This window comes from Ylistrum balloti, unplaced genomic scaffold (genome assembly GCF_031769215.1).
Source record: "Ylistrum balloti isolate Yb309-2 unplaced genomic scaffold, AGI_CSIRO_Ybal_v1 Utg369850, whole genome shotgun sequence".
NCBI lineage: Eukaryota > Metazoa > Mollusca > Bivalvia > Pectinida > Pectinidae > Ylistrum > Ylistrum balloti.
In genome coordinates, this window is record NW_026782003.1 from 2,394,134 (window position 1) to 2,406,169 (window position 12,036).

The 12,036-nt window shown below is 36.0% G+C and overlaps 1 protein-coding gene across 1 annotated transcript; it reads right to left on the bottom strand.

Annotated features, from left to right (window-relative positions):
• Positions 1-1,576: 1,576 nt before the first annotated feature.
• On the bottom strand, positions 1,577-11,981 carry LOC132545519 (caspase-7-like). The gene is made up of 8 exons (XM_060209201.1): positions 11,942-11,981; positions 11,580-11,723; positions 10,767-10,959; positions 8,939-9,051; positions 7,549-7,713; positions 4,532-4,754; positions 3,575-3,664; positions 1,577-1,596 (listed from the first exon to the last, which is right to left on the bottom strand). Exons 2-8 carry the CDS (start codon positions 11,721-11,723, stop codon positions 1,577-1,579), a joined length of 948 nt encoding a protein of 315 aa, XP_060065184.1. The 5' UTR covers positions 11,942-11,981.
• Positions 11,982-12,036: the final 55 nt, after the last annotated feature.

The window sequence follows — 12,036 nt, forward strand, 5'->3', positions numbered from 1 at the left end:
TTCTTACTGTTTGTACACAGAAGTCAATGTGATGGTTTTATCAAAGAATGCAGAAGATAAAAAATACAAATATTTCTAAGGCCCAGCTAAAGTTACCCTGGCTGCCAATATTTAAACCAAGATCTGACGTAAAGTTAAAGTTACCCTGGCTGCCAATATTTAAACCAAGGTCTGATGTGAAGTTAAAGTTGCCCTGGCTGCCAATATTTAAACCAAGATCTTCTGACGTAAAGTTAACTTTGTCCTTATGCTGACTTAGCATATGATACCCCGTCAGTCATATGCAAGGGGTGGTTTGCCTTTTCTCTTCCATTATCTTTGTGCAAAATTTTCACACCTTTAAAAGGTTTTGAAATTATATAAATCAGTATCTCTCAAGCTTGGGAGCAAGATTTGACCAAAGAAGCTCCACAAAAGCTATAAAAGTAGGTAGGAAAGATTGAAAGAGCCAAGGGAAATTGTTTGAGTTATCATTTCATCTTGCTGAAAATAACTGGAATGTACTTACATTAAAGGTGCATGTTGCACAATCAAATATGAAGGTCAAAAGTAATTTGAGGGTGAATTTGCAACTTTGAGAACCCGGGGTTTGCTGTTTTATCCCTGTTTAGGGCTGATTGTGTTTATTTGGAAACTGAACCACAGACTGTCCTGTGCTGCTGTGGTTGTGGCTCTGATGGCATGTGGCAGCCTCCCGTATAATGTTCAGAGGGGCAGCCATCAGCAACTATAAGAGAACCTGCCTCAAAATGTCTGTTTACAGAGCAATAAACCCAGCCAACAAACACCTGTTGAGGTCAAAGTTTAAGTTACATTTTACATCATTTACAAACATAATTTAATTTCTCCCATATCAAAAGGCATACAAAGTAAAACACCATGGCTGACATGTGTATCAGAGGTCAAAGTTATAAGGTCAAATTATGCATAAGATTTGAAAATAAAGCATGAAAGTTTGAAGGTCAGTTCAAAGTAAAGCTTTGATATCATCCAGATTGGATTTCTTTATCCAATGATCTGTCTGGATGATGTTTTCATTAAAAATTCTCTTTTTTTGTGACTATATTTTGAGTCATCAAACTCTCAAAACAATGATACATGTACCATATATCTAAATATGTACTTTACCATCAAGTAGGCCACTCTAACCCATTTCACACTACAGTCATGGGTTTAACCTTATATAACATTGTGACCTACCTATAGTACGAAAATTCTGTCTTACAGTTATTTGTTATATAACATTATGACCTATTTCACTTTACAGAGTTTACTTAAAAAAAATATTTTCTATGTTCCAATTTCTAGAATGATAATAAATGAAACAATATTTGAAAAAACTACAAAGGAGGAGAGGCTGTATGTCACTGGGCCTCAAATCAATGATGACCATGTTTTATCATCACTAGTTAGTGGAATTCAGTTTCTTTACTGTGAGTAAACAATCTTTCCTACTTTCTCATTTTTCAAAGGATTGCTTTGTTCTCCAAACACACCAGGAAAGAAATGGACATTTTTCACCAGACTTCCCCTGTATTCTGGTACAAAGAAGCCACTCTGGCCATCCTCTTCCATTTCAGAAACCAGTGCATTTACCTGAAAAAGGGACATGATAAATGTCAATCTAAAACTATAGTGACAGATAATCGTACATACCCTCTACTGTGGAGTGACTGTAACTACATACCCTCTACTGTGGAGTGACTGTGGAGTGACTGTAACTACATACCCTCTACTGTGGAGTGACCCTAACTACATACCCTCTACTGTGGAGTGACTGTAACTACATACCCTCTACTGTGGAGTGACTGTAACTACATACCCTCTACTGTGGAGTGACTGTAACTACATACCCTCTACTGTGGAGTGACTGTAACTACATACCCTCTACTGTGGAGTGACTGTAACTACATACCCTCTACTGTGTAGTGACTGTAACTACATACCCTCTACTGTGGAGTGACTGTAACTACATACCCTCTACTGTGGAGTGACTGTAACTACATACCCTCTACTGTGGAGTGACTGTAACTACATACCCTCTACTGTGGAGTGACTGTAACTACATACCCTCTACTGTGGAGTGACTGTAACTACATACCCTCTACTGTGGAGTACATACCCTCTACTGTGGAGTGTAACTACATACCCTCTACTGTGGAGTGACTGTAACTACATACCCTCTACTGTGGAGTGACTGTAACTACATACCCTCTACTGTGGAGTGACTGTAACTACATACCCTCTACTGTGGAGTGACTGTAACTACATACCCTCTACTGTGGAGTGACTGTAACTACATACCCTCTACTGTGGAGTGACTGTAACTACATACCCTCTACTGTGGAGTGACTGTAACTACATACCCTCTACGTTGGAGTGACTGTAACTACATACCCTCTACTGTGGAGTGACTGTAACTACATACCCTCTACTGTATACTGTGGAGTACATACCCTCTACTGTGTGAGTGACTGTGGAGTAACTACATACCCTCTACTGTGGAGTGACTGTAACTACATACCCTCTACTGTGGAGTGACCCTAACTACATACCCTCTACTGTGGAGTGACTGTAACTACATACCCTCTACTGTGGAGTGACTGTAACTACATACCCTCTACTGTGGAGTGACTCTAACTACATACCCTCTACTGTGGAGTGACTGTAACTACATACCCTCTACTGTGGAGTGACCCTAACTACATACCCTCTACTGTGGAGTGACCCTAACTACATACCCTCTACTGTGGAGTGACTGTAACTACATACCCTCTACTGTGGAGTGACCCTAACTACATACCCTCTACTGTGGAGTGACTGTAACTACATACCCTCTACTGTGGAGTGACTGTAACTACATACCCTCTACTGTGGAGTGACTGTAACTACATACCCTCTACTGTGGAGTGACTGTAACTACATACCCTCTACTGTGGAGTGACTGTGAGTGTAACTACATACCCTCTACTGTGGAGTGACTGTAACTACATACCCTCTACTGTGGAGTGACTACTGTGGAGTGACTGTAACTACATAACTACATACCCTCTACTGTGGAGTGACTGTAACTACATACCCTCTACTGTGGAGTGACTGTAACTACATACCCTCTACTGTGGAGTGACTGTAACTACATACCCTCTACTGTGGAGTGACTGTAACTACATACCCTCTACTGTGGAGTGACCCTAACTACATACCCTCTACTGTGGAGTGACTGTAACTACATACCCTCTACTGTGAAGTGACTGTAACTACATACCCTCTACTGTGAAGTGCCTGTAACTACATATCCTCTACTGTGGAGTGACTGTAACTACATACCCTCTACTGTGAAGTGACCGTATCTACATACCTTGTACTTTGGAGTGACCTTATCTACATACCCTCTACTTTGGAGTAACCTTATCTACATACCCTCTACTTTGGAGTGACCGTATCTACATACCCTCTACTTTGGAGTGACCGTATCTACATACCCTCTACTTTGAAGTAACCTTATCTACATACCTTCTATATGGAGTGACCTTATCTACATACCCTCTACTATGGAGTGACCTTATCTACATACCTTGTACTGTTGCAAAAGCAAACAGGAAATCTTTGTTGTTCATCGCTTCTTTCATTCTCCGAGGGTTGGGATCAATGGAAATGCCTGGTCCTTTATCAATCAACAATAAACCTTAATTAACCACTCTCTTCATCAAATATATCATTTTAGTTTCCAGGAGCTAACTTTTAATCACAATGCAGATACCAGGTGAGTAGTTATTTATAACAAATGAAGATGAGAATTATCACTACATTGACTTTACAAAAAATTCAACTAATTACTCTTTTGGTAAGAGATTTGATGTCATTTATTTATTTCTCATATCACTAGTGTGGAAAAAATACTTCAAGGGGTGTGATATGCTTTAGATCCGTGCGTGGTAAGATCTGATTCAAATGTACTTAAAGAGTTAGACTGCCTTCAGAGATACACTGTATATATTTCTGTTGTATAAACCTAATCCTGGGGGCTACTCACCATCTTACACCTATTAAACAATATATAACACAAAGTTCCTAACATGTATACATATATATGCAGCATATTCATCCTCCAATAAGCCTAAATGTGGTAATAATTTCAAGTGTACCTATCTCTGTTCAGTAGAATTACATACTAATGATGTTTCAATGGCCTTACCATTAGCCAAATCCCTCACAATGAGCCAAGTAATATATTGTTCCTCTGATCTTATCACAGGATCAATACAGCAAGTTAGAAACTGTTACCTAAATGATTTTAAATTTTTGATTTATTAAGAGAACATCTAAATTGAGAAAAATAATTCCCATGAATTCTAATGACAAAAAAAATGAATTTGTGCTATTCAAATGAGTGAGATTCCCTAATCTATACAGATTCATGAGAATCTACATGTCACACAAATGTTGAATTCATACACATCTTCATATTTAAAAATAATTATTACTTTGTGTACCGTAATTGTAGAAAGTGTTTAACATCTTTCAGTTTTACCTTTTCTACGACATGACTGGAAGAAGAAAAGCTTTGGCTTGTCTCTGAGTGCTGGACAGTTGTCAGGGTTGAAAATAATGGCAAACTCTTGAAATGGGACAACCTCTTCTTTGGTGCCTTCTACCCCATCAGCTGTGCCATGGCTCATTACAACCAGGATAAAACACTGTGCAGACTTGTGATCTTCTAAGCGACTTTCTCTCTCGAGTTCTGTCTTAATTTGCTATAAAATCAATTTCAATGATTAGATGTAATACAAAATTATGGTCCAGTGAACTCAATAGTCACCTGAGTTTGAGCGGTACAGAGTTCAAATCCTAATGTCTACAGGTCTGTACTCTTTCATAACGTAGTTGAATTTCCTTCAAAACTAAAACTGGTATACCCATACATAACCTGCATGCAGCACTCGGACAATGCATTTGGTAAGAAAGTGATGTTAAATGCAACACAAAAAATAATGTTTCAAATGTATGTGTTTAATACAAAAAGGTGGCAGGTTTGGAGAAAAATGGCAGTTTGATGCTCCTTTAGGTATCGATGCTATTGACTAGGTGTAGTTTGATCCACAAGAAACAGCTGAAAATGTGAAAACGTAGCAGATGACACATGACGATGGACAAAGAACAATGGCAATAGAGACCTATAAACTTGAAATGTGGTGCAAATGGCACCGGTATATATAACATATGCATGAATAAAACCAGAATTCTGTAAAACCTGAAACCAATAAATACAATTTAGAAACCTGTTCAAACCAGAAACCTGTCCAAACAAGACTTTGTTACTTACCAGAAGTCTGTATAAACCAGACACCTTAAAAGTGAGAAACCTGTTCAAACCAGAAACCTGTGCAAACAAGACTTTGTTACTTACCAGACGTCTGTATAAACCAGACACCTTAAAAGTGAGAAACCTGTTCAAACCAGAAACCTGTGCAAACAAGACTTTGTTACTTACCAGAAGTCTGTATAAACCAGACACCTTAAAAGTGAGAAACCTGTTCAAACCAGAAACCTGTGCAAACAAGACTTTGTTACTTACCAGACGTCTGTATAAACCAGACACCTTAAAAGTGAGAAACCTCTCCAAACAAGACTTTGTTACTTACCAGAAGTCTGTATAAACCAGACACCTTAAAAGTGAGAAACCTGTTCAAACCAGAAACCTGTCCAAACAAGACTTTCTTACTGTATAAACCAGACACCAGAAACCTGTGCAAACAAGACTTTGTATAAACCAGACACCTTAAAAGTGAGAAACCTGTTCAAACCAGAAACCTGTCCAAACAAGACTTTCTTACTTACCAGACGTCTGTATAAACCAGACACTTAAAAGTGAGAAACCTGTCCAAACAAGACTTTGTTACTTACCAGAAGTCTGTATAAACCAGACACCTTAAAAGTGAGAAACCTGTTCAAACAAGACTTTGTTACTTACCAGACGTCTGTATAAACCAGACACCTTAAAAGTGAGAAACCTGTTCAAACCAGAAACCTGTCCAAACAAGACTTTGTTACTTACCAGACGTCTGTATAAACCAGACACCTTAAAAGTGAGAAACCTGTTCAAACCAGAAACCTGTCCAAACAAGACTTTGTTACTTACCAGAAGTCTGTATAAACCAGACACCTTAAAAGTGAGAAACCTGTTCAAACAAGACTTTGTTACTTACCAGACGTCTGTATAAACCAGACGTCTGTATAAACCAGACACCTTAAAAGTGAGAAACCTGTCCAAACAAGACTTTGTTACTTACCAGACGTCTGTATAAACCAGACACCTTAAAAGTGAGAAACCTGTTCAAACCAGAAACCTGTCCAAACAAGACTTTGTTACTTACCAGAAGTCTGTATAAACCAGACACCTTAAAAGTGAGAAACCTGTGCAAACAAGACTTTGTTACTTACCAGAAGTCTGTATAAACCAGACACCTTAAAAGTGAGAAACCTGTTCAAACCAGAAACCTGTGCAAACAAGACTTTGTTACTTACCAGACGTCTGTATAAACCAGACACCTTAAAAGTGAGAAACCTGTTCAAACCAGAAACCTCTCCAAACAAGACTTTGTTACTTACCAGACGTCTGTATAAACCAGACACCTTAAAAGTGAGAAACCTGTTCAAACCAGAAACCTGTGCAAACACTTCAAAAAATAGAAACTTTTACAACCAGACATCTCAAAAACTCCAAACTTGTACAAACCAGAAATGTATATGCATCAAAAACCTCTACAAACCAGACACTTGTGTAAACCAGACACTTGAAAAACTAGAACCTTGCACAAACAAAACACCTCAAAGAGTAGAAACTTTTACAACCAGACACCTGAAAAACTAGAAACTTGCACAAACCAGAAATCTGTGTGAATCACAAACCTCAACAAGCTAGAAACTTGTCTAAACCAGTCACCTCAAAGACAAGAAACTTGTACAATTGTACAACCTATATGAAAGAGAAATCTCTAAAAGCTAGAAACTTGTACAGACCAGAAACCTGTGAGAATCAAAATCTTCCACAAACCAAGTGAAAACCATTTCATTAATTTAGAAACTTGTACAAATAAAAAATTTGTGTTCGCCAAAAAATTCTATAAAACTAAAAGACACTGATAGACTGGAAACCTTTACAAACAAAGAACTTGTACACACTAAAAATCTTGACAAACTAGACACTTGTACAAAAACAGATCAATAAGATGCTTTCAGTGACTAACACTTGAATCCTATATTTACCCACAGAAGAGAGATATTCTCTTGTCACAGAGTGCTAAAGGTCTTCATTTACACATACCATATTGAAAGAAAACTGGTACAAGATCATTCTACATAGATGAAGAATTGTTTCAATTACTTCAACATATAACCATCTCATGAATATGTGTTCAAGTACATTTTAAAACTTAAACAAATAAATCCATATAACAGTTCATATCTCTGTATTGATTGGTCGTACATGTAGTGAAATTTAAATTGTGATCTGTTGTCAAAACTGTCTAGTGTTTGGCTGGGGCTTACCTCTGCAGTTAAATCCTGATGAACTTTCACATCAAAGTGTAACTGTGCCAATGTGTTACTGAGAAGCCTGACATCCATGTCAGAACCATCTCTGTTTTTTTTTCCAGCAAAATTAAAATTGTTTACAATAACAGCTCTTCCTCTTGTCTCCTTTGTCATCATATACTGCAATGATACCAAAAAGTCACATTGTGATAAAAACACAGCAAAGGATATCTTTAAATAGATGGACACATAACTAAATTTCGATGAGAATGTATGGTCAAAATTAATAACAAACAAACAGTTTTGGCAGGAGGTCTCTCAGACTAATCAGTACAGATCTGCTACACAGTGACTTTGCCATCTCTCAGACTAATCAGTACAGATCTGCTACACAGTGACTTTGCCATCTCTCAGACTAATCAGTACAGATCTGCTACACAGTGACTTTGCCATCTCTCAGACTAATCAGTACAGATCTGCTACACAGTGACTTTGCCATCTCTCAGACTAATCAGTACAGATCTGCTACACAGTGACTTTGCCATCTCTCAGACTAATCAGTACAGATCTGCTACACAGAGACTTTGCCATCTCTCAGACTAATCAGTACAGATCTGCTACACAGTGACTTTGCCATCTCTCAGACTAATCAGTACCGATCTGCTACACAGTGACTTTGCCATCTCTCAGACTAATCAGTACCGATCTGCTACACAGTGACTTTGCCATCTCTCAGACTAATCAGTACAGATCTGCTACACAGTGGCTTTGCCATCTCTCAGACTAATCAGTACAGATCTGCTACACAGTGACTTTGCCATCTCTCAGACTAATCAGTACAGATCTGCTACAGTGAGTATTTGGCCTGTTTTATTTATTCCTGGTAGGTGCTGTATTTATCTTCTTTCTAGTGATACATGTACAGTTACTGCATCACATTGACTCTTCTGAGTAATATGTATTATGCAAGTAAGGTGATTAAATTGTGTTAAACTTAAGACATGGCTGTTGAACGTAAATATCAGGAAAGTTGAAAGCATGCAATTGCTGGAGAAGAGAGTGAAAAACATGTTAGATAAGAGAGAAATGAAGAAAGGAGTGTATGTAGATGTATGAAATTTAAAATATATTATAACTGGGGTTTGTGGAGATGGATAGAAATTATGGTCATTTTACATAGTCTGAGCCTTGTCACTGCTGCTACTGGATAAAACTTATAAGGAATGATTAAGAAAGGAAATAATGAATATTTATGATAGTCTGTAGATGTGTGAACTTGTACGTAGGAAGAAGTATAGCTACTCTGAGAGGTTCACTTGTGCTGCTCAATGTATGATGACATAAGGATGAAATAAGCTCATTAACAATTTTACAAAACAGGCATAGATGGCCGGTTGTAACATACATTTTTCACTGTATCCTTGTAATTCTCCAATAAATTTTGCGACTCAATCTCACACATGATGACATCTTTTTTGTGAAAATCTTCCCAGTCGTCTTTTTGCAGAGGTAACCTACCTGTTAAGAAAAGGACAAAACATGATTAAAAACCATTCTAACACTGAAATCAATATCATTTCACATCTCTTGAACAAAACACATTTTATTTACAGACATTGTCTCCTGACATTCGGAATGAAAGAGACAGAGCATACAATAATGATTCATTCACTTTTGTGAAATTTCAATGAAAGATGATGTTGGTAGAGATTTTTTACACATCAAAGAGAATCTCACTTACGGTGATAAAGCAAGCAAGGACATTGTGCAGAAAATATGATTGTAACATCTACACACTGACATATTTATATAATATTCAAACATTTTGCCACTTTCTCATCAGCTTCATTTAAATATCATGTGACTTCTAATAAGTCTGCAATTACAGCACAGCTCCCAACAGCCACATGTGCATGATCACAAATTTGGTTTCAATGATAGCAAAGATACACATACTACCAGTATATTCATTTTCAGTAGTTTGAATAGTAAACTAAACTCTAATTGTCTGCAATTGTCTACTTCTTGGATATTATATAACATCTTCACCAACCAATGTCTAGCAACAGTATTCTACCTTGCTGGTGAATGCAAACTTGTTGATATTTTTTCACGTCTATAAGCTATTTCAACCTTTTCCCACCTTAACAGTAGAAATCTCTTACCACAAATTGATGAACCTCTAACCTTCAGTGTTTTGTCAACTTTGTATTGGTAAACTATAGTTTGCACTCATATAAAAACTTAAGTGAGTTGAGCATGCCCATATTTAAGTTCCCTGCTGAAATTACACAGTTTGGGTTGAATTGAACATTTGAAATATTTTGTCAAGTAAGGATCTCTTACTATATGTTCTTCAGAAAAATACATCTATTTTCATTTATATTTATTTCTTTAGATTTTAAAATAAACCAGAAAAAATTGTTCCTTTGAATCAATATTAAACAAATTTGTTTTAAAATGACATGATGGACACTAACTGAAAATAAAATTGAAGTCTTAATGTAGTTTTGTTTGTATCTTAAGAACAAAAGGCCTAACAAAGCAGAGACCCTTGCCAGTTCTGAAGTTTACACAGAAGACCTTGTCGGTTCGTTAAGTCAATTTATGAAAGCCTCTTTCTCAAACATCCTCTTACACAAATGAGTAAGGACCTTTTGCTTGTTGAACAGATGACATTTTAAATTCATAACACATTTGACTCCTGTAACTTTGAAAGTTGGTTAAGGTCATATACATATATAAATAAATATATATCCAGGATATATATCAAACAACATATATATATATACATGACAGATATATATAATATATATATATATATATATATATATATAGATATATATATATATATATATATATATATATATATATATATATATATATATATATATATATATATATATATATATATATATATATATATATATATATATATATATATATATATATATATATATATATATATATATAGATAGATATATATATAGACAGACAGACAGACAGACAGACAGACAGACAGCAAAAGCAGACAGACAGACAGTGTGTAAGCTCAGTTGCCCTTTGGGCTGGTGGACTAAGTATAAAATGCTGGAACAAGACATAGTGTAATGGGATTAGTCATTTCATAATTTGAAATATTGTGTGTTGGATATTTTTCTTTTCTTTTTTGAATTGAAAAGAGGTGTCGAGTGTTCACACACATCCAATGTTTCTTTTTCAGCGTTACTTACTAGCAGGAATGATTCTGATGTCCATTCTCTGGGCTTTATAGTAGCTCTGCACATATGGCACCAGGAGCTCCCTCAAGAATACATTTGAAGTTAATTTGAAAGCATTATAAAGTGCTACAAGTGGATAATTTGTCTTGTATGTAAGTTTGTTGAGTAACCTCCGTGTTTTACTTTTGTTATCCTCGGTCGAGGACTGGAAGTAAAGCAGAATCATTAATTTTATATCAGGATTCAAATATTTCTAGAGAAAACCCTCAAACTCATTGTTATTTTCTATTATTACTCAATCTAATGGTAGAAATATTTGAGAAGATTAAATTTGTTAAATTATTTCGTAAATTTTGAACATTTCACAACAGATTGTCATAACAATTAAATGCAAATTACTGTTTTGATCAAGCTGACAAAGCTTAGAAAACAACTGCTATCATGTTCGGATGCAGAACAAGGTACACTGTATTTACATTGTATTTACATTGTATTTACAAAGTAATAGTAATACCCCTATTGGTGTTTTGCCAATTCACTTGCAACCTGTTAACCTTTAGTTTAGATAGAAGAATGATATTTTCTCATACCTATGTATGTAGGACTAGTGTTTATTAATTTTTTGCCATTGAAATATAGGAACTTATAAATTTTATAAAAACTTATTGTATAACTGCAGTGATGCAGGAGCTAGTGCTCAGCATGAATTTGTTTTTTCCCTGTTCTATAACTATATAAAAGTCCTTGGCAATTTGCCCTCACATTCTGAAGATTGAATTTATATTATCAGAGTTCTAAAAGTAAGGTAAGTCCCCGCCGACAAACCTTGACCTGCTGTACATCATTTTCTGTAAACACCGGTGGATTCCAGTCATAATGTAGACATTCTGCTATGGCATCGGGATCATCGACATGACCAACAATCGCACTGAAATTTCTAGAAAGAACACCCTTCCAATTCTCGTCCATCTGAATAGAAATTAGCCCGATTAACGTGTATAACTCAACGAGAATTCGTCATTTGTGATCAAAGACAATGTACTTTCGTTTTCCGTGACATTAACACAACAACAGAATTCAAAATTAGTATAGTTTCATATAGATTTAAATGGGCGTGTTATGGATCCAATGGGCCACTGACTTTCTTAATCTGTAAATTAAAAAAGTATCGATTAATATTTACTTACGATATATAGTAACTAATTTACATCCGCATAGACATGAAGCCTGCCATCTGCAAATTTTAATTATAAAATTAAAAACGAATACGGAGAGACTATGG

Bases quoted from the DNA above. Each gene is read 5' to 3' on its own strand.
- LOC132545519 (XM_060209201.1), bottom strand. From the start codon at position 11,723: ATGGACGAGAATTGGAAGGGTGTTCTTTCTAGAAATTTCAGTGCGATT. The intron at 9,052-10,766 runs GTAAGTAACGCT...TTTTCTTAACAG, and splicing joins CATCAGAATCATTCCTGCTA to GTAGGTTACCTCTGCAAAAA. The intron at 7,714-8,938 runs GTATGTTACAAC...GTATCATTGCAG, and splicing joins ACAAGGATACAGTGAAAAAT to TATATGATGACAAAGGAGAC.